Below are 24,853 nucleotides of genomic sequence, written 5' to 3' on the forward strand. Positions count from 1 at the left end.
TAAAAAAAAAGGAAGATTTGCCGTTTAGTTATACGAATAGCCTCCTGTTATAAAAAAGGGACACGTTGAGTCAACACCGGTGTACATATATTGTAAACAGAAAGTTTGTTTATATTTATGTGATTATTGAAAATATAATACTATGATTAAAATTTAATTAAAATTAACAACGTTGTTTAACAAATAAAACAGAGAAATAATAAAAGATGAAGTTTTAAAACGATTAAATGTGTTTTATTTTTATAATTTTAAAATAAAAACATTAAACAATATAAATAAAATGTTGGTTTTGTTCTCGAAAAGAAATAATGAAATGAAGTTAAATATTGAATTATTGTGGAGCCGCATCATGCATCGGAGTACAATATAAAATGTAAAATCAAACCAAAATCTTATTTGTATTGTTTAATTTTTTAAATTTAAAATTATAAAATAAACATTTTACATTATAAAATAAAACACGTTTAATCATTTTAAAACTTCATTTTTCATTTCTTTTTTATTTGTTAAACAACGTATTATTTGTATTGTTTAATGTTTTAAATGTTTAATTATAAAACAATAATAAATTATAAAATTAAACACATTTAATCCTTTTATTTGTTAAACAATGTTGTTAATCTGAAATAAATTATACGTAAACAAACTTACGGATATATTCCGGTGACGACCCAACGTGTCCCTTTTTTTGATAACAAGGTTGTAGGCTATTTGTACAACTAAACGGCAAATCTGCAAAAAAAAAAATATTGTGCTATTATACGTCAGTCGATTGTTGGGTTTTTTTTTTTTTTTTTTACCATAAATTGTTAGGTTAATGCTTTTTTTCCAGAAAACTTTTAACCGTGAAAATACGCTCTTTTTTTTTTACAAGAAGTTGATTTTTATAAAAAGATATGAATGCTTCTCCTTCATTAAAGAAATTTTTAGGTGACATACACATACGTTTCTACAAAGAAAACAGTTATTTTCTTTAGCCATTTTTACCATGGGGAGGTCATGGTGTTTGGTAACTATTCTGTGCTTTCAACTAACAATTTATTACAAAAAAAAAGTCTTAACGTGAGGAGAACTGTGGTATTCATTCTAAAAGCCATTTTTAATATGGTGTTCTTATCATGAGGATTTTGCCATTACACCAAACTGAGCCACAGCAACGCGTGGCAGGGTACAGCTAGTATTATATATGCAAAAAATCGCCTCCTCCCTGTAGAAAAGTGCCCAGTTGAGGGTGAAGAAATTAATGTTTTGCCCAAATTTTCGGTATTTGTCGTCTGATGGATCGCGCTTCAAACAGTACTGATCTTGTGAAAATCCGTCGCCTCTGTCGAAAGTTTTAGGCAGACATGCAAACATACATACATGCATAAATACATACATACATACATACATACATACATTTATATATTGGTAGCTCAAGTTTTCGACCCAAACCGAATGAAAAGCTTGCCCTATCTCTGAATACCCTTTATGTAAAATTTCAAATGTTTAGACCAGAAATAGTCTGAGTAATTTGGTAGAGACCGCAGAGATCAATTTTATTTTAACTTTACCCCTATTATGACCCCTTAATATTTATTGTTTTGGGCTCAAATCAAGTTATTAAGTTAGATCTATGTACAAGGAACCTATATCTAAAATTTCAATTGTTTATATCCAAAATTGGCGGAGAAGTTTGATAGAGTTCTCAAAGGTCAAATCGTTGAACTTTGACCTCTTAACAGCCAAATTTCTGAGCGAAAACGGATTACAAAGATTTTCCTAAATCTTCATAGCCTGTATATCAAATTTCGAGTCTGTAGACTTAAAAGCTACTTTGTACGGAAATGTACACACAGACACACACACAGACAGGCACTTTATATATGATATATATATATATTCCACCGATTAAAACTCTCTCTCTCTCTCTCTCTCTCTCTCTCTCTCTCTCTCTCTCTCTCTCTCTCTCTCTCTCTCTCTCTCTCTGGCTCGCCCGCTCCACTCCCTAGTGATGACGACCACCTACCCTGTTGAATGACTAGAAACGCGAAACGAACTGAATAATAAAATAATAAGAGAAAGCCGCGTGTGAGTAAAAAAGTTATACATTAGCGACAACAGATGCCGGGATGCTAACGAAGCTGTGGCGGACGACGTGAGCCGATTGGCGCACATTAACCGCTCGGTATGACAATCTAAGCCAATGGGCGGTTCTCACTCGGAATTGCGCTTGGCCACATACATGCATACACCTCCACGTCTTGCCCCGTCTCTCTCTCTCTCTCTCTCTCTCTCTCTCTCTCTCTCTCTCTCTCATTTCTTAATAGACGAGTGATTATCTCTGTCAGAAGCAACGTATAGTATCTGTTCTACGTATTATTTGTCTTATTCGTACTAATTCGTACATCTTAAGTGTTTTTCAAAACGTTTCGGTCGATGTAACCTCCGACTTTCTTCGGGTGTATCGTGTCGAACTCGAAAGGATTCGTTCGGAATTCCGTACAGATTCTCGAGTTCGAGAAAACTTCCCGAATTCGACAGAAAGATTACCGAGTACGACAAGATACACCCGAAGAAGGTCGAAAGTTACATCGATCGAAACGTTGTGAAAATAACTCTCAAGATGAGAACGGTAGTCCGAAGAATCCAAATAATACGAATAATCTATCCTTATCTAAAAAAAAAAAAAAAATCCAGAAACGTAGTACCTGTTCAAATTATTACACTTCATCATTTCTGGCCTCGGTCAGCGAAAGAGAAATCCTTATAGACTGAGGTAATTATTTTTGTCCCAATGCAAAGTGCTCTGATTATTTTTTTTTTCTCTCCGTTAAAAAGCGATCTAGTGTATAACTCTGCTCTCGTGTGAGTGTGGGGGGGGGGGCGGGATGTGAATATAACTGTGTCCCCACAAGGGCATTAAATGAGAGATGGCTCCATTTAAGATGGAACTGACTAGAACAGCTCAAACTCCTCGGAATCCCTTCACCGGTGAAGGACCCCTAAAATGATAGACAGCGGGTGTGCTCCTCACAACTTTTGTACAATGGGGGAGGTACTGCCTCGAAAGAATCGTCTCATAAATATAGCTCTGACACCTGGTTGCTTTATTTACGTGTATATATCTGTATAATTTAATATCAGTAATAATAGTGTACCTGTATCGTCTAAAGTGACGACAGTAATTATCTACGACTCATCAGCCTGGCTAGTCGTAGCGAGCTCATAAACCCCGAGATTCGATGTCCGGGCACTAGTCACTGCCAACAACAGGCACATGGGTACAGGTATATATATTTAAATAAGGGGGTAGTCACCAACAATGTGTATTTTTTAACATTATTTTATTATTCCGTGTCTTGGTTTTTCATTGAGAATTCTGTTTGGATCATTGTAATAATGTTTTTAAATCATTGAAATCGTTTTTACGCGTTTCAGACGTTCTGTGAAGCGTCCTCGTCAGAAATTATTTTCAAATGTGTTGGTGATGTAAAAATGGCATTTTCGTAGTTCATTTGAAGTGTTTCCAAGGGGTTGAGGCGTGTAAGTGTCTATTATTCATTGGCATGTTCAATTTTTATTACTCTTTTATTGGGCTTGTCGAGGCCGCTGACCTCGGCTGTAGTCACTCTCTCTTTCTGCTTATGTTTTTTTTTCCTTTTTCCTTTAGAGTAGGGTGTGTGTTTGTGTGTGTGTGTGTGTGTGTGTGTGTGTGTGTGTGTGTGTGTGTGTGTGTGTGTGTGTGTGTGTGTGTGTGTGTTTTCTTTTATTGGTTTGAGAATGTGTGTACTGTTTTATAGTATTATGAGGTTATTTGCTTCCTTAGGAAGATGACTGTGATCCAAGGTCGTTACTAATGTGTATGTGTGAGGAGGGGGGGGCAGTTCTTCTGAAATAAGGGTAGGGGTGCTTTCATTCTATTTTGATATTTATTTTTTTGGATTCTTGGATTTTAGTATTGTGATTTTTCGTTTCAGTCTTTTCGGGTATTCCTTATATTATGTTTGTTTAGATAGAGGGGTGTATTTAAAAATATTTATAGGGGATTTTTTAATGTTTCTATTTATTTGTCTCCCCATGTGGGTATGGCCAGACCCAGGATCGGTTCCTAGTGTGGGGAAGATTTTGTTCCCCAGAGGGGGGCAGTTGGAGGGGGTATAGGTATGGGAGGAGGATGATAGAAGGGATGATAGTTGTCTCAGTCATGAGGGGGTTCTCCTCCACTGACTGAGGAGTTAGCGAGGTGTTGGAACAAATATTATACTATGGTTCTAGGTGTTTCCTAGTGTTGTTGGTTTCGAGGTTATGTAGGGTTGGTATTGTTCAGTGTGTTGTATTAGAGATAGGGTGTTATGTCTGTGTGTGGTAGCATGCGCGCATGTGTGTGTGTTTTAATGTGTCGGTTCTGATTTATGTGTGGGTGTGTATATGTATATGGATGTGCATGCGAGTGTGCCTTGCATTTCATGGTTTGTGTGTTGATATTAGGCTCTGTTCAGTTCAGGAGTGAATCTGGTGATGAAGTTTTTTTCCTGTGTAAGTAAATAAAAATAATTGTCTGTTTGGAAGATTGGCATTATTTTGAAGCTGTTTCCACTGCATGTGTATACGTGTTTTGAAACATAGAGGTGTCTGTTATCTGCAATTTTGATGTTGCTCTTATGTAAGGCCACTCTATTGCTGAAATTTTTGGTGGCGCCTATGTAGGATTTGTTGCATAGTGTGCATCTTAGTGCATATACTACATTTCTGGAGGTGCAATTTAGATCCTTTTTTATTTGAATGTTTGTGCTGGGTTTTTGAATGTGTATGTGTTACCTTCTATTATTATGTCACATACTCCACATCGCGGTTTGTTGCATTTTGTAACCCCTTTTGTAGTGTGTGGGACGAGTTTTTAGGAAGTTAGGATGTATTTTAAGTTTTTGGGTTGGCGTTTGCTTTTTATTATTTTTGTTGTTTTAAGTATGTTGTTTAGTTTGTCGTTCTGATTGAGGAGGATAAGGTTTTTTGTTATCTGTGTGAATAGTTCTGGGTTGTTTGTGTTGTGTGTAGAGACGTATGCTAAAATTTGTTCTTTATTGTGTTCTTTTGGGGTTCTTAGTTGGTCTATTGGAATTTTGGTACTTGTGCATTTAACGAACCAGACGTAACTCAGCATTTGCTCGGCTTTGTCCGACGCATAATGTCAACAGCCGGATATAATCGAGCGTTGCCGATTAAGCAGACGAGAATTTCGCTATCAATTGGAAGAGTGTCACAACTCAAGAAACGCTTATTTGAAGAGAGTTAAAAAAAAATTGTTTTAAAAAGATAACTGACGAAATAATAATGAATATTACAAATCTTGCGGACCAGTTCCCGACCCCAGAGGCTGCACTAAACTTTTGCCAGCAACGGAAATTGTTGAGAGAAGAGAAGAGGTGTTTACATTTTGGCCAGGATTGTGTACTTGCAAAGAGAACAAGCCTTTCCGACGTTTACGGTTGGAGGTGTAGAAGTGTAACATGTCGTCGATGGACCTCCATTAGGATTGGGACCTTCTTCTCAAAATCCCGACTAACCATCGCATGTATAATAAAAAATAATATACTTATAGGCGTTGGAGATGGCATCTACAAAAAATCTCCATCGCGAATGTGGGTTACGTTCTCGCCACACAATTGTGAATTGGAAAAATTTCCTGCGTGATATATGCAGAGACTATTTTCTTAGGAATCCCCGGCAGATTGGAGGCCCAGGCCATACAGTAGAAATCGACGAGTCCGTTTTTAACCGCAGAAAACACAACGTCGGCAGACTTCTGACACCGGTCTGGATACGACCCCGCCGAAAAGGAAGGTTTCTTGGTCACTGTACCAAATAGGAACGCCGAAACCCTCCTTTCACTAATAAATAAAAAGAAATCCTTGTTTCTGGCGAAAAAAAATGTACAAATAATCCTTGTTCCTCCCCCCCCAATGCTTTTTATTGCCCTTTTTCCATTTATTTGACATAAAGAGTTGCAAAAAAAAAAATTAACTTTTACGTGTTTAAGACATAGACAATGTTTTTTTTTATGTTAAAAATTGAAAAAAAAAAAAAAAAAAACAGTTCAGACAAAAAAAAAGTTTCCTATTATTTAACAAAACTTGCTTTATATGTATTTATTTTGAAAACAGAAGACAATTTTAAACAATAATAATTAAAAAAAAACAAATGAACGGTAGGTTTTTGCTTTTTACTTATTTATTTTTTTTTTTATGTTTCTACATTTTACAATTTCATTGTACAGTTATTTTGTTGTAGCGTTGTTTTTATTTTATCGCCAAAGCTCGGTTTTATCCGGCTGCTGACGTCATGCGCCGGACAAAGCCGAGCAAATGCTGAGTTACGTCTGGTTCGTTAAATGCACAAGTACCGGAATTTTTTCAGCCAGTTCAATACCTTTCTGTATTAGTGGTAGTGGATATCCTTTTTTCCGCAGTGTAATTTGTAGTTCATTCAGTCTAGTTGAACGGAGGTGTCTGTCTGTTACTATGGTGCAGACTCTACGTGCTAGGGAGTAGGGTATTGATTTTAGACAGTTTTTAGGATGGTGGCTTTTGAAGTGGAGGTATTGTTGAGTGTCTGTGGGTTTGTGGTAGATGTCTGTGATTATGTTGTTGTTTTTTATTGTTACTAGGATGTCTAGGAAAGGTAGTTCTGTGGGGCTTTGTTCTAGTGTGAAGTTTATTTTTGGGTGTAGATTTTGTAGAAAAATGTGGAGTTCTTTGATATCCCCCATGAGGTTCTCCAGAGGATAAAGCAGTCGTCTAGGTATCTTTTCCAAGATTTTATGAAGAGTGTTTTTATATTGTGCCCGTACTTTTGCTCTATCCTTTCATAAAGGGTTTCTTCTAAGAAGGCGAGTGTAAGGGTGGCATATGTCGGTGCCATTTTAGTACCCATTGCTGTGCCTAGTGTTTGGATGTAGTTGTCTTTATTGAATTGGAAGGAGTTGTTATTGAGGATTATGTCGATGCTATCAATCACGAATTGTTCATTGAATCTGGGGTGTAAAGTCTGTGTATGTTTGTCATATATATATATATATATATATATATATATATATATATATAGTGTTGGTACGATTAATCGGAATCGGGAATCGGAAAATCGGAAGATTTGGGGCTATCGAAATCGGAAAAATTGATGCCTATTTTCCGATGCCAAAACGATTCTTTTAATTGTCTGTTTTTAGTTTATTTTATTTTTAAAGCAAAATCTTCCATTACTGGTAATAATGATAAAATAATAAATATTTATTGATTTTAAATCACCAGTAAAGCTAAAATCGATAGATCATCCTCCACAAGTGTATTTTGACGTTTAGGAAAATATCTGCATATTTAACAAGTGTTTTTACGAAAATCGTGTGAAGTAAACAACTCCATAGTTAAATATTTAGAAATTTATAACGAATCCGAATCGGCATCGGTAATTGTATTATAATCGGGAATTTAGCACGGAATCGGTAATTATATCGGAATCGGGAAAAATATTGGAATCGTCCCATCACTAATATATATATATATATATATATATATATATATATATATATATATATATATATATATATATATATATATATATACAGTCCTGGCTAATCAAGCCAGAGATGACTTTGTGTCGCCGGGTTCGAATCTATCCACTGCTGTCGTTAGGTATTTAAAAATTATAGTAAAATTAACTGCTATTAATCGTGATACCCTGCACTGAAGATTCCCGAAAAGATGAAACACTAGTGTCGTTAGGTATTTAAAAATTATAGTAAAAACTTATATATAAATTTTAGTTAAGGTTTTCTCTTTCATTCTTATGTAGTTAAATTCTGTTTTAAAATTGAAGACTTTTGCGAAATCGGCTTATGCAATTGCTAAGTTTATTTCTATTTAACAAGGCCTTTTTTTTCATTTTTTTTTTTCATCCATATATAAATGAATTCTCTTTGGTCATTATAAACTTTTTAGAAATCGGATTATGAAGGTGCTTAGTCTGCGATAGGTTAATTTTTTTTTCCTTCCGGGAATCTAAACTGCATTCTTTATTTTTATTTTTGCATTTTTTTTATTCAAAGATCCTTTAGACTATATATATATATTCTTTACGCCAAGGCATTTCGAAGCCTAATGCTTCTCATCATAAGAGTAGAGAAGATGCTAGGTAACATAAAGGGGGTGCGACGTCTAGCGTGGGATAAATTAGGAACGAAATAAATCAATAAAATTATAGATGATGTTGAGGAAGTTATATCGAATTCTAAGATAAAGGAGGAGCGTATTATATAGGTTGTAATGGGAAAGGGTGTATAGGGTCTCTATTATAGTCTTAATGTATGTAGTATATGTTTTAAGGCTTAGAGGGAAGTATAGTGTGGATGGGTGGTAGTTCTATTTTATCAGTATGTAAGATGCCTATTATCTATGTGGGGGCATTTATTGACAGATGCAACCGAGACAACAGCACATTTAAACGGTGTGTAATTTCAGGAGGAATATTATGATGATGACTTAATGATGACAACGAAAGGGTGTATTCTAAGCAGGATTGAACAAAAGTGATCACGTGGGGGGGGGTCTAACACCAGGGTTTCGAGGGAAGGTCTGGAGGTGAGTTAAGGGAGTAAGTTATGAGGTTGGTATGAGTGGGTAGTTGTGACTAAACCTGTTACTTCTATGCATACACACAGGTGCGTTTATACCATTAACAACGGTATCTATATCTATATATAAAAGTGAACGTGTCTGTGTATCTGTCTGTCTGTCTGTCTATGTGTACATTTCCCTACGCAATAACTCTGTCAATTTTTAGTCTACAGACTCGAAATTTGATATCCAGGGAACTGAGATTTGGGAAAAGCTTTGTAATCCGTTTGCGGCCAGAAATTTGGCTGTTAAAGGGTCAAAGTTCAACTATTCGACCTTTGAAAACTCTACCAAACTCCTCCGCCAATTTGGGGTCTCAACACTTGAAATTTTAGATATAGGTTCCTTTGACATGGATCTAACTTAATAACTTGATTGGAGTCAGAAACAATAAAGGTTAAGGGGGTCATAATAGGGGTCAAAGTTAACAAAATTGACCGCTTTTTTTTTCTTTTGCTCAACATACACCTCTAAACACCCGGGCAACGCCGGGCTGAAATGTTAGTTTTTTTTTTAGTTTTTATTATGCGTATAGGCTTAGCTCAGATTGTAACGATAACGCCGGAGAGCCATATGTTTTGGTTTTGATTCTAGCTGATGGAACTCAAGTCATATTTTTATTTTAATTATTTTTTTAATCACTGCTATTAAGTACAGTATAATAATCAATAGCATTGTGTACGCTTATGATGAACTAATGCAATTCAGCTTTGTGTTAAAATCAAAATAAATCTTCTTCAATATATTGTGACGAAATCATGTCGTATGTAACAAGCAAAATGATGCTTCGTTCAGCATCGATCTTCAAGCGCTGGCAGGAGATGTATCCCGACCTGATGAACTTACTAGGAAAGTGCTCATATGGGCCCCTGAACTCAAGCGACACGCTGGAAGACTTTGTGTTAAAATAAAGGTTCGTTTGGAGGATATTGACTTCTCAGAATTTTGAACCTCTGGTTGCAATGACGGAGCGAGCATCATGGCGCTCAATGTTTCATCACAATCGATTGTGAGTGTGGGACACAATATTGGGCAAATAGTTGACCAGAATGCATGCGTGCGTGCGTGCGATCTCTCTCTCTCTCTCTCTCTCTCTCTCTCTCTCTCTCTCTCTCTCTCTCTCTCTCTCTCTCTCTCTCTCTCAGGCGTTGTTTTTCCAGTCAGCACTATAAAGGAAGAACATTTTGGCCGATCAAAAAATGTCTGGGAAGCTGCGTCGGCATCAGACGATTAGTAATAAACTAAACCTTTCTTAAAAGGTGAGACGGTAAAGTCTAGAAGGCTGAATTTCCTAGAACTACACAAGGCATTGATAGAGAACCAGGCCATGACCCAGTCTGATTTTGGTATGAAATAATCATTCCAGAAGACGATGGATGATTGAAGACAAAACACAAGTATTTCATCAAATGTTCAATTACATCTGGAACTATATATACCTATACGAAACTATCTTCCTAGGCATTGTCTCCTCCTTTATGATTTAGAACTTATTACCGATCGCATGAGGCGCTGTCAGCTGGAAATGTCGATTTGTTCAATCATGGCCAGATTTGCCGACTGCCTTGTTTTGTGGGGAACTGGATTTTCTACGATAAACTGACCTTGTGCCCAACTTTGGTGGGGACCAAATTCTAAACGTTTCTCCTCTAATAAATGATATTTAAAAAGCTGTTTTTAATGAACATGTTTTTTACCTATCTTTTTGTTTCTAAATGTTTGAGATGAGGATTGCAAATTTGTATTATTCGGACTACTAGTCTCATCTTTGCTGCTATTCTAACAATGATTCGGTCGATGTAACCTCCGACCTTTTTCATGGGTATCATTTCTAACTTAGGAGTCTTTTTGTCAAACTTGGGAATCCGTACGGAATATTAGTGGATCTAATACGAGGTGCTTTAAATAAGTTTCGAGACTTTTTATCGTGTGGTCATTTCCAATGATAGTATACACATTAAACTTTAGTTCCCTTCGAAGTAATCTCTTCCGGTTGCAATGCACTTGTTGTACCGTTCCAGCAACTTATGGAAGGCCACATGGAATTTTGTTGTGTGAGCGTGTCAAGGAGCCTCATCACAGCCTCTTTCATCTTCTCAGCTGTCTCATAGCAACAGCCTCTAAGGTTTCCTTGAGCTAAGGTAATAACCAAAAGTCACATGAAGCAAGTTCTGGACTATAAGGAGTGGACTGGTGCATTGTCCTAATGGAAATGCCATCTACCCGATTTGAAGAGTGCTGGCCTCTTCCGATAGAATCTCTTTCTGAACTCCCTTACAACCTCAACATAGTATTCCTTGTTGACTGTCTGTCCAGTGGGAACCCAGTGCATGTAGATCATGCCCGTGCTGTAAAAAGAAGAATTATCGTAAGTTTCTGAGTGGATTTGCTCTGTCTGGCCATCTTGTGTCTGGGAGAGCCAGCATGCTTCTACTGGAAGCTCTTTTGGTCTCTGGGTCATAGCAGTAGATCCAGCTTTCATCGCAGGTCAGCAGAGCATCAAGAACTTCGGAATCTGAATTGATCAGCCCAATCTTCTCCCTGATGTCATGACAACGTTGTTTCTTTCTGATCTTCTCCGAACAAATTTTCTGTGACAAATTTTATTCAAATCTTCCGTATCTTCAGTTCTTCGTGAATAATTATGCGTACAGTTCCCATACTGACATCATACTGTGCACTTATTGTCTCTATAGACACATGACGATCCTTATCCATAAAATTCTTTATTTGGTTAATCAGCTTTGGTGTTCTCACTCCTTTACCCCTCCCACACCTCTCATCATCCCTCACAGACTCTCTGCCTTCCTTGAATCTCTTATGCAACTCAAAAACTGAAGCTCAATTCAGGTGCTTCAAAAACAGTCTGCGGCATAATTTTATTGCATATCGTTCTTCTAAAGTGTCCTCACGTGCAGATTGCATTTTTGAAATTCACCAGTTTTGACAATCAGGCTTTAGTAGGGTGTATTCCAATTCCTAAATCTGAAATCATAAAGATGGTCAGTCATCTTATACGGTGTATAGAAATAACATACTGAATTTCAAAGAGTCTACGACAATTTTAAATGCCTGTTAAAAAAAAAAAGTCTCCTAAATGAACTTCAAAGATTGATTTCATGAAACGAAAAGATTAAATCATAAGTTTAAAATCATAAACTGCTTCGACCATTTCTGGTGTGTTCCGTGAATTGCTAACATTCGGGCCGATATGGATTCCCTGGTGCAGAAATATCCATTGTTTTATTTATCCCTTCCATCATTATAAATCTCGCAAGTTTTTTTTTGTTTTGTTTTTTTCATTACTTATATCGTTGATGACAGTATAAGTCTTATTGCAATTTTATTAAAACGAATGTTTCCAATCGCGATTTACAGAATAAACCGAAATAGCTGAGCCGTCGAAGTCCATAGTTACTTGCCTATTCCAGTCGTATACTTTAACACTGTTTCCTTTTTATATTTTTCTCAAATTTAATTAGTTTGTTCCGTGAATTGCAATCCGAAACATTCGGACTAATATGGATTCTCACTTATAGAAGTACCTAATCTTCCTCCTCCTCTACTCTTTCTTTCTCTCTCTCTCTCTCTCTCTCTCTCTCTCTCTATATATATATATATATATATATATATATATATATATATATATATATATATATATACATACATAATTCTTGGTTCGTTCAAAGTCGTTAGAACCATACTTCTACATTGCCAATTTAATTGAAATTTTCCGAAAATTTATCTGTAAAGTCAAAGAATGTTTGCATGTTATTTAAATAAATTAATATCATTAAGATCGCAAATTATAAAAATATATTAAATAAAATAAATATATTTTTCGTAACTGCGTGACTGTTCGCCATTTCATTTCCGGTAGAAATTAGCCTTTCACGTGCACCACACGTGGACGACTTTCAAATTACAACATTTAACAATCTAATTAATAGATGGGTTAAAAAAGACCCCTATTTTTAAAATTATATATATATATTGTACTTTAACCTTACAATTGAATTAAAAAAACATATCATAAAACTTTAATTAAACTTGGAAATACGATTTAAAAAATAGCGCGGATCGGTAAGTGCACTAGCATCATTTGTTTATCTTAATTTTTTATTTTTAAAAGCTTTCCTTGCGAAGCCTACCTAAAATAAATTTGTCTAATTCTTAATTTCTTATTTTATTGGGGGGGGAAGAAGGTAAATATGAAGAATTACTCCACCCTCAAAAATTCCTTTAAAATTACCACTCTTATAGGTTTTCGGGGTCGCTGAAAACGAAAATAACGTTTATAATTAAGGCAAACGAGTAGTTTCCAAGATATGAAAAATGTTAGTTAAAAAAAGTGGAGAATCACATTTCCATAATAATTTAACGTAAAATGATCACCCACTTTGTGGCTACGATTTGGGGGGGTACTTTCTTTTTCCCCTTGGAAAATCCTTTAAAATTACATGTTTAAATTGCAAAATGCAAAAGAAATAAAAACAAAACATTTTTAGCCAAGAAACACACAGAAAAATTTTTTAAAAATAGCATCCATTTTTTTCTATCGAATTCATTTGCTGTTTTTATTGAAAACTATTTTCTCCCGGATTTTTGATAAAATTTTCCATAAAGGGCCGTGCGTCTCACGTTCGTATATAACAAAAGATTTTTTTGTAGATTTCGGTGTGCTAAAAGCGAATCTGCAAACCGTTTCCGTCGCAAAAAATAGTTTTTATGATATGAAGAAATTACTTTTTCGAAAAGTAGGCGATCAGTTTTCCATGTAAATTTAACTTAAAATAAGCACCCACTTTCTAGCCACCTGAGAGAGGAGGGGGATTTTTTCCCATGTTTATTGGCTAAACAACTTTTGTTTATGCTCGCGCGTAGCATAAACGAAGGTTACGGCTGTGAAATGGGAAATAGTCCCAGAGTCCAGGGGTTATTACCGTGCAAAAGAAATCAAACAAAAAACTTTTTCGCCAAGAAACACACAGAAAAATGCCCCTCTCTCAGGTGGTCAGAAAGTGGGTGCTCATTCTAAGTTAAATTTACATTGAAAAGTGATCACCCACTTTTCGAAAAAATAATTTCTTCATATCATGAATATTTCTTTTTGCGACGTAAACGGTTTGAAGATTCGTTTTTAGTACACCGAAATCTACAATAAAATATTTCGTTATATACGAACATGAGACGGGCCTTAAAGTAAAATAATACCGGACTTTTGGGGCAGATTTGCCGTTTAGGTGTACAAATATCCTCAAACTAGGTAATCACTAAAAGGGACTCTTAAAAGTCGTCACCTGTATCGAGGAAAAGTTTAAAACCACTGATTATATATCAGCCTACGTCACAGTAACATATATTGAGTGAGTTCCTAACAGTATTTTCTATAGTTTTTTAGTTTAAACTCATTTTCCCAAAATTTCCCCAAACTTAACGTGTCTGATACAGTCTGCCGCCATTTGTATTTTTCAAATATACCGATAAACACTGCATGTTTTTGAACCAATTAAACATTATACATTACATAAAAACACTACAATCTTATCCAGTTAGGTAGAACATTTACTTTTCTTGCCTTTGATAACATTTATTTGTTATATATTTATTTTTTGACAATTTCTTTGTATCTGTGTTTAGTAATACAAACCCTTTTCATTTAATATAACGCTTAGTCGGCTCAAAAAGCAGTGTTTATCGGTGTATTTGAAAGATACAAATTGTGGCGGATACTGTTGATTACGTTAAGTTTGAGAAACTGAGTTAAAACTAAAAAACTATACAAAATACTGTCACAAACCCACCGATTATGTCAGCCTATGTCATGGTAACATATATTCGGTGGGTTTTTCACACTGTATTGTATAGTTTTTAGTTTTCAACTTACTTTCCCAAACTTAACGTATTCAACAGAGTCTGCAACCATTTCTGTTTTTCGAGCTGATTAAACATTTTACATTACATAAAAACACTAAACTTATCCAGTTAGGTAGAAACATAACTTACCTTACCTTTGCTTTCATTTATTTGTTTTTGGACAACTTTTTCGAATCTGTGTATAGTAACCCACCCCCCATCACTCAAATATTAATTACTAACTCACATTTTTGTATACAGAAAAAAAAAACATTTAGCGTTTCAACATTTTTACTACGTTCAGATTTATCCACTGATTGTTTGTCGAGTCCAAGCCATGATTGACGCTAATCCAGAGGATCAGGATCCAATTCTGCAAGAGTACCATTTATTTTTTCATTTTCGCCTTTTTTTTTTTTTTTTTTTTTTTTTTTTTTGGAGTGGATTGCTGTACTAAGAATATAAGAAACATGCATTTTCTCTTTTTATTAGGATTTCCCATTACACCAAATTTAGCCACAGCAACGCGTGGCAGGGTACAGCTAGTATATATATATATATATATATATATATATATATATATATATATATATATATATATATATTAGGCACCGCCAAAACAGGGGGGGGGGGCAGGTAAGAACTTTTTGACGGACCGTCTTTTTAAAAATCTACCAAAAATTAGGTAATTATCCAATCAATACGAAATTTTCAGCGATTATTAAGAGAAGAATGAACTTTATGACAGTGTACTTATTTTTCATAAACAATAGTTATATGTATATATTTTTGGTTGCTTACCCCCCCCCCTTGTTTTGAGGGGGTTCCAAATACGCTTAAAATAATCATTTGAAACTGAACAAAACATATTGTGTTGTTGTAAGGGACGGGATTATAGATTTAAAAAAAAACTTGTTTACATACCTTATTTTGATGTCTGAATATCAGAACTTCGATTGTGTTTAATTATCCCGCTTTTGAGTTTTGAAGTGTGAAATTCGGTGAATATGTTAAGTAAAATAATTAATTAAATTAAGCAAAACAAAAAAAAAATTTTTTAATATTTATACGAAAAAAGCCATTTTAAAATCTTTGATAAATAAATTAACAATTTCTTTTTAGCGAGCCGAATAATGCATGACCATTATTAAACAGGGCATGCTTTGAAGAATCGATACCAAAAAAAATTCGATAAATATTGTGCCCTTTGTGTTAAAAATATCATTATTTTTTCGATCAAGTTTGGAAACGTTTGCCGCTTTCGACTACGGTGGACCAAACGCGCTAAAATAATTTTTTTATTCTGCTTTAAATTGTCCCCTCCCCATTTTGGAGAGCCTGGCCCCCACACACATACACATTAAAAACCAAACTCATACAAATTGTCACCCATCTGGTACTGGCCAGCCTCAGCGTTAATAATACATTGAAATTTTCGTCACTGAAAAATAAGTTTTTTTTTTTTTTTTTGCCTGTTTGGTCTTCCGTAGTTTGCTTTTTATCAAGCACAAATGTAAACAATAATCAAATCGACTCGAAGTAACTGGTTGCCTATATGAATAAGTGGAATTATTTGAAATCCAGGTACTTATATTATAATATTTTTTAGCATATTCTCATAGAAAATCACCCTAAATCTTAGTTAGACAAGAAATAAACAAATAAATTCTTTCAAAAACCTTTCTTTCTTTTTTTTTTAACTATTTATATACGTTTTTTTTTTTTGTGTGTGTGCAAAACAAAAAACGCTAATTGTTAACTTTTGGGGATAATTTAACATTTAAAATTTAATTAAAAATAGTAGAAAAAGTTTTACATTATTCTGCTTTCTATATGATAAAATTCAGGGTTTTATCTTTCTGGAAAAAAAAAGTTACACAGAAATAATGGATTTTAATAAATGTAATTTCGTTTTAAAAAACAACAAAAACTTGATTTTTCGGCCATTTTTGGCGGTGCCTAATATATATATATATCCCGATTTTAGCGTTTAATTTATTTTCTTGACTCCCTTCATTCTCGTAGCAATTGTTTGGTGGCCCGGAGTCAAAGGTAGCTTCGTGGCTGGGTTCGAATCTCCCGACCGACAGGAATTCTCATCCTACACTAATGAGTGCTTAAGCATGAAACACTAATGTCTGTATGTATAAAGGAATAATTATTATCTAATAATAATATGATATATACCATTATCATTCCAAAATAAAACGCTGCCATTAATTCACACTTATATGTTTTTTACTATTTATTATTAGTAGTAGAAGTAAGAGAAGTAGTAGTAGTAGTAAAAATATAGTACATGTTTTGTTGAATAACAGAGCTTCACTAAACATCTCTTCAGAGACAAATGTCAGAAAGTTTATTTTATGGAATGATTTGGAGAAGAAAAAATATAAAAGAGAATGGAGATGTGTAAAGTCTGCAACGCATAAAAAATAAACATTTTCTTATTATAATGTTCATGGGTACTCTCCCCCCCCCCAAAAAAAAAAAAATCAAATTCAAGACACACGTGGGGAATGTCTTATGTCGCCATATTGGATTTATAACAGAATGGAAAAAGATTGGATTTCCAATATATATATATATATATATATATATTAATTTAGTTATTTATTTGTTTGATTGTTTGTTTATGCTACGCTATTTATTTACGTGTTTATTTATCTGCTTGTTTATTTGAAATCCTATTCTTTTTCAGTCATTTTGAAATCTAATATGGCGACATTACAAGTTTCCCATATGTCTTTCGAATTTACTTGATTGGGGGGGGGTCCCTCCCCCTCAATCTCTTTCTTACATTCTTGAATTCTCGCATAGTTTTTTTTTTTTTTTTTTTGTTATCCATGTCAATGCCGCTGTTATAAATTTTATTGCAATTTTATTAAAACGTGCCACATTAATTCAAGATTAGCTTAATTTACGAGCGGACATACGAAATATAAAATATAACCACCTCATCTCTATTTTTTTTTTTTTTTTTTTTTTTATTACTCTCTGGGTTTTATTTATTTTCATGACATTCGTTAAATGATTATAATGTTTAGCATAAAAAAAATACTAAATAGTTCGACCAACTACGTTCAGATCCTATCGTATTGTTTGAAACGGAATTAACTTAATCGCATTATTTATTTATTTATTTATTTTATATATATATATATATAATAAAAAGCCGATTGGTTCCTTTAAAACCATGTTTTGTATCGGAAAGCCTTCTCGTAGTAAAAGCCATTTAATGGCGTCAAATATAAATAACGAAAGAAACAATGCGAAAACTAACCAGAAAATTGGTAAGCGATTTTTTTTTTTTCTTTAAAAAAAACTTTTATTCAACGCTCTTTATATAAAACAAACTTTTAATTAAATAATGATGAACATGACATAGTACTAATAGCCAACAATGATCAAATTGGATTAATAAACGTTGGTTTCCCTAAGATCTTTAACTTGCTATATATTGGCTCCAATCTATCTATCGATATATCTATAAAAGTGAACGTGTCTGTCTGTGTGTGTACATTTCCCTACGCAATAACTCTGTGAATTTTTAGTCTACAGACTCGAAATTTTATATACAGGGTACTGAGATTTGGGAAAATCTTTATGATCGGTTTTCCGCCAGAAATTTGGTTGTTAAGGGGTCAAAGTTCAACGATTTGACCTTTGAACACTCTACCAAACTCCTCCGACAATTTTGGGTCTACACACTTAAAATTTTAGATATAGGTTCCTTGGGCATGGATCTAACTTAATAACTTAATTTGAGCCCAAAACAATAAATGTTAAGGGGTCATAATAGGGGTCAAAGTTTAAAAAAATTGACTCTTTTTTTTTCGGTTTTCTCATGGGATGATCATCTTTAGTTAACTATTACGTGTAATTATATTCATGCAGATATTCTATATGGTTTATACTTGTATAATATTTGCATAATATTTATAGTATATATATTGTATAATATTTGCATAAAAAATTTATAGTAAACACAAAATTGTTTCCATATATATTTATGTATACGTATATATGTTTGTTTAATTTATCTATATATCTATCTATATATCTATGAAAGTGACCGTGTCTGTCTGTGTCTGTGTACATTTCTCTACGCAATAACTTTGTCAATTTTAAGTCTACAGATTCGAAATTTGATATACAGGGTACTGAGATTTGGGAAAATCTTTGGCATTGGGTTTCGGCCAGAAATTTGGCTGTTCAGGGGTCAAAGTTCAACGATATGACCTTTGAACTCTACCAAACTCCTTTGGGTTTTTGGGTTTAAACACTTGAAATTTTAGATATAGGCTCCTTGGACATGGGTCTAACTTAATAACTTGATTTGAGCCCCAAACCATAAATGTTAAGGGATAATAATAGGGATCAAATTTTAAAAAAATTGACCGCTTTTTTTCTTTTCTTTTTTTTTTTTTTTTTTTCGTTCGACATACTCCTCTGAACACCTGGGCAACGCCGAGCGTAAATGCTAGTATATCTATAAAAGTGAACGTGTCTGTGTGTCTGTCTGTGTGCATTTTCCTACGCAATAACTCTGTCAATTTTAAGTCTACAGATTCGAAATTTGATATACAGGGTACTGAGATTTGGGAAAATCTTTGTGATCGGTTTTCCGCCAGAAATCTGGCTGTTAAGAAGTCAAAGTTCAACGATTTGACCTTTGAGAACTCTACCAAACTCCTTCGACAATTTTGGATCTACACACTTGAAATTTTAGAAATAGGTTCCTTGGACATGGATCTAACTTAATAGCTTCATTAAAGCCCTAAACAATAAATTTTAAGGGGTCATAATAGTGGTCAAATTTAAAAGAATGGACCATTTTTTTGTTTTTTATTTTGCTCAGCATAAACCTAACACTCGGGCAACGCCGGGAACCCATGCGGGTCTATATATCTATAAAAGTGAAAGTGTCTGTGTGTGTGTGTCTGTCTGTCTTTCTGTCTTTCTGTGTGTCTGTGTACATTTCCCTACGCAATAACTCGGTAAAGTTTTAGTCTACAGACTCGAAATTTGATATACAGGGTACTGAGATTTGGGAAAATCGATGTGGTCGGATTTCGGCCAAAAATTTGGCTGTTCAGGGGTCAAAGTTCAACGATTTGACCTTTGAGAACACTACAAAACTCCTCCGACAATTTCGGGTCTACGCACTTGAAATATTAGATATAGGTTCCTTGGAAATGGATCTAACTTAATAACTTGATTTGAGCTCAAAACAATAAATTTAAGGGGTCATAATAGGGGTCAAAGTTTAAAAAATTGACCCCTTTTTTTATTTTATTTATTTATTTTTTTTTTTTTGCTCAACATACACCTCCAAATACCCGGGCAACGCCGGGCACCCATGCTTATATATATATATATATATATATATATATATATATATATATATATATATATATAATGATGTAAAGATAAGAGGGAACCTACCTGGTTCGGCGTTAACAAGTTTTATCGGGGATATGAAATGAATCTTGCAATCAGAGAAATAAGATTTTTTTTAAGTCGACCAAAAGTTTGACAAAAACATCCATAACCGAAGAAATTTAACACGAATAAATAGAAAGGGAAACTAAAATAATTTGAATTAAATTTATCTAGTTATGCAAATTATTATTATTATTATTATTATTATTATTATTATTATTATTATTATTATTATTATTATTATTATTATTTCACTCACTAGGAGTTCTCACACTTTTTGTCGTTTTTTTTTTACATTCAGCTCTTTGTATAAAACGACATTATTTTTGCACCAACCTACTAGCTCTACTCATGTATAGAGCACTCTTAAAGTAAATATTGAAAATTGATACATAAAATGTTATAATGAAGCATAATATTTTATGTGAAAACATGGATCACATTCTGCACTGATGCTTGCGGAAGAAGAAACACCAGTGCCTGTAGATATAAAACTAATTATTAATATTTATGATATAATCCCCTTTAAGATTTTTAAAGTTGAGCCCTGTCTGCGAAATAAAAACAAAAGGGCAGTCAACTTGCGATATTCGTTAGAACACTCTCTGGCTGCTTCATTTTTTTTTATGCCCGCATTTGGCATTCATGTGTGTTTATTTTCTCTTAATAACCGTGTTCTTATTCTCTTGATGCTGGCCCAGGGGTAACGTCATAGCAAATGAAGTCAAATGTGACTTTGTAACGGAGTTCGAATCCTTCAACCAGCAGTAATTATCACTTCTTGCACTGATTATTGCAATAGCAATAAACACTAATGTCTGTAGGTATAAAAAATAATTTTAAATATACATAGTCACATACAAACTAGTGAGAAATATAATATAGGATATGCGCATATCCTCCTAACTAGTTTTAATTATAAATAAACTAGCATAGACACCCGACGTTGCCCGAGACTAAATTAACACCAACGAATGTTCTACACTTCCAATATTTTATTTCAGTTAAAATCAGTGAAATTGCTTCCCTGTTCTAGTCGGGTACTCACCACGATGTACCGGGAAGGTTTACATGCCTCCATGCACCGACTTAGTGTATAATACATTGTAGTCTACATAGCACTGTACAGAACCTACTATTGATTTTCTTAAATTAAACTTTAAAAGGCAAAAACCAAGTACCGAGATTTAATCGTGTTCTAAATAAAAAATTAATTTCGAATTCGCCTGTCTTATTAAATATCGTACTGTTGACATACTACGCCGACCTATTCTGCTTGTGCGGTGATAAAACTTCTCAAATGCACTTGTGATGTTAGGTAGTATCAGAGTGTTTACTTTGGTCAAAATCGTACTGTTCCTTTCTAAATCTGACGTTCTCGATTATCGATTTCTGATACCTATCGGGGGCAATTCGAAACAAAACCTATCTAAAAAATACTCCCAGGCACATAAAATCCAAAAATGGCCTTTCAAAAAAAAAAAAAAAAATCGGCCTAGTTATTCTGGAATCCATACACACCCAAAAGAGAGATTATCGTAAAATTGGGAAGTACATGGTTAACAAAATGCACTGACAACTTGAGTGTGCCAAGTTCGAATCTAGTACGTTAATGTTAGATAAAAAACAAAAAACGATATACTTAACGAACTCTTATATCTTCCAGTTTCAAAAACTTGCAGTTTTAACATTTTAAATCAGAGAGTGGACTTAACGTTTCTTTCAATGTGCAATATTGTATCATTTTCTGCTTTGTATATCTATTACACTTAATGATGTGGTATATATATATATATATATATATATATATATATATATATATATATATATATATATTCGTTTTTCTTTTGCGTGTATTGATATTCATATTAAAAACCCTCTTTTCTATTTATTTAAAAAAAAAATACAATTTTCTTATATACGGATTGTGGACTTGCATTCACTAGCAAAAGATCTAGCTAATTTGCATATTCTTTTAAACATTCATTTTAATTAATTCCCTATTAGTTGCTTCGGTGTTCTAATGGGACAATCATCTTTAGTTAACTACTAGACTACCCGCGACCCGTTGGGTCAGTATGTTATATTAGCTATGGAATTCATATATGAGCGTGACACTTGTGACGTAAAGTAAATAGGTTTTTTGGCATAACAGAAATATTTCTATGAAAGTATATTAAAATGAAAAAAGAATATAGATAGATTTCTATGAGTCGTTCTCTTTACTATAATTGATTATTTTTGAAAAAAAATTACAGTTACTGAATTAAAAGTGGTTGGCCTTACTTATAGATAAATCTGCACTGACCAGATACCATAATAATAGTTAAATTCAAATTTTCATATATCTGCTTTCTTTTTACATTGTTCATTTCTGTATTACGTTAAGTTATTTTAAACCACACTCTTCCGTATTAAATAATAATTTCGAAATAATAACCTTAATATTTCAGTGCACATATATGGATATATATATATATATATCAGTGCACTGATATATATATATATACCTGGAGATATATATGAAGATATATATATATATATATGGAGATATATATATATATGGAGATATATATGGAGATATATATATATATATGGAGATATATAAATATATGGATATATATATGGATATGGATATATATATATGGATATATATATATCCATATATATATATATGGATATATATATATATATGTGGATATATATATATATATATATATATATATGGAGATATATATATATATATGGAGATATATATATATATATATGGATATATATATATCCATATATATATATATGGATATATATATATATATATGTGGATATATATATATATATATATATATATATATGGAGATATATATATATATATATATATATATATATATGGATATATATATATATATATGGAGATATATATATATATATATATATATATGGAGATATATATATATATATATATATATATATATATATATGGAGACATATATATATGGAGACATATATATATGGAGATATATATATATGGAGATATATATATATGGAGATATATATATATATATATATATATGGATATATATATATGTATGGATATGGATATATATATGTATGGATATATGGATATGGATATATATATGTATGGATATATGGATATGGATATATATATGTATGGATATATGGATATAGATATATATATGTATGGATATATGGATATGGATATATATATGTATGGATATATGGATATGGATATATATATGGATGGATATATATATGGATATAGATATATATATGGATATGGATATACATATATATATATGGATATATATATGGATATATATATATATGGATATATATATGGATATATATATATATGGATATATATGGACATATATATCTGGATATGGATATATATATATGGATATGCGTATATATAGTTATATATATATATATAAATATATATGGATATGCGTATATATAGTTATATATATTAATATGGATATGCGTATATATATATATATATATATATACGGATATGCGTATATATATATATATATATGGATATATGGATATGCGTATATATATATATAAATATATATATATATATATATATATGGATATGCGTATATATATATATATATATATATGGATATGCGTATATATATATATATATATATATATATATATATATATGGATATGCGTATATATATATATATATGGATATGCGTATATATATATATATATGGATATGCGTATTATATATATATATATATATATATGGATATGCGTATATATATATTTATATATATATATGGATATGCGTATATATATATATATATATGGATATGCGTATATATATATATATATGGATATGCGTATATATATATATATATATATATATATATGGATATGCGTATATATATATATATATGGATATGCGTATATATATATATATATATATATATATATGGATATGCGTATATATATATATATATATATGGATATGCGTATATATATATATATATATATATATATGGATATGCGTATATATATATATATATATATATATATGGATATGCGTATATATATATATATATATATATATATATGGATATGCGTATATATATATATATATATATATATATATATATATATGGATATGCGTATATATATATATATATATATATATATATATGGATATGCGTATATATATATATATATATATATATATATATATATATATGGATATGCGTATATATATATATATATATATGGATATGCGTATATATATATATATATATAATGGATATGCGTATATATATATATATATATATATGGATATGCGTATATATATATATATATATATATGGATATGCGTATATATATATATATATATATATATATATGGATATGCGTATATATATATATATATATATATGGATATGCGTATATATATATATATATATGGATATGCGTATATATATATATATATATGGATATGCGTATATATATATATATATGGATATGCGTATATATATATATATATATATGGATATGCGTATATATATATATATATATATGGATATGCGTATATATATATATATATATATGGATATGCGTATATATATATATATATAATGGATATGCGTATATATATATATATATATATATGGATATGCGTATATATATATATATATGGATATGCGTATATATATATATATATATATGGATATGCGTATATATATATATATATATATATAATGGATATGCGTATATATATATATATATATGGATATGCGTATATATATATATATATATATGGATATGCGTATATATATATATATATATGGATATGCGTATATATATATATATATATTGGATGTGCGTATATATATATATATATATA

The 24,853-nt window shown here is 32.1% G+C and overlaps 1 protein-coding gene across 2 annotated transcripts in view; it reads left to right on the top strand.

Annotated features, from left to right (window-relative positions):
- Window positions 1-24,853, top strand: part of LOC145252742 (prestin-like) — a 402,460-nt gene that overhangs the window by 68,001 nt on the left and 309,606 nt on the right. The window contains exon 1 of one of the 2 annotated variants that reach the window (XM_080112611.1): window positions 17,686-17,797. The exons of the other annotated variant lie outside the window; for it this stretch is intronic. Coding sequence (XP_079968737.1) covers window positions 17,701-17,797 — 97 coding nt within the window. The 5' untranslated portion in view covers window positions 17,686-17,700. Of the gene's footprint in view, window positions 1-17,685; window positions 17,798-24,853 lie in introns of those variants that run through there. 2 annotated transcript variants of the gene reach the window in all.

The sequence above is a fragment of the Euprymna scolopes genome, chromosome 29, assembly GCF_053919585.1.
Source record: "Euprymna scolopes isolate OS-2025 chromosome 29, ASM5391958v1, whole genome shotgun sequence".
NCBI classification, from domain to species: domain Eukaryota; kingdom Metazoa; phylum Mollusca; class Cephalopoda; order Sepiida; family Sepiolidae; genus Euprymna; species Euprymna scolopes.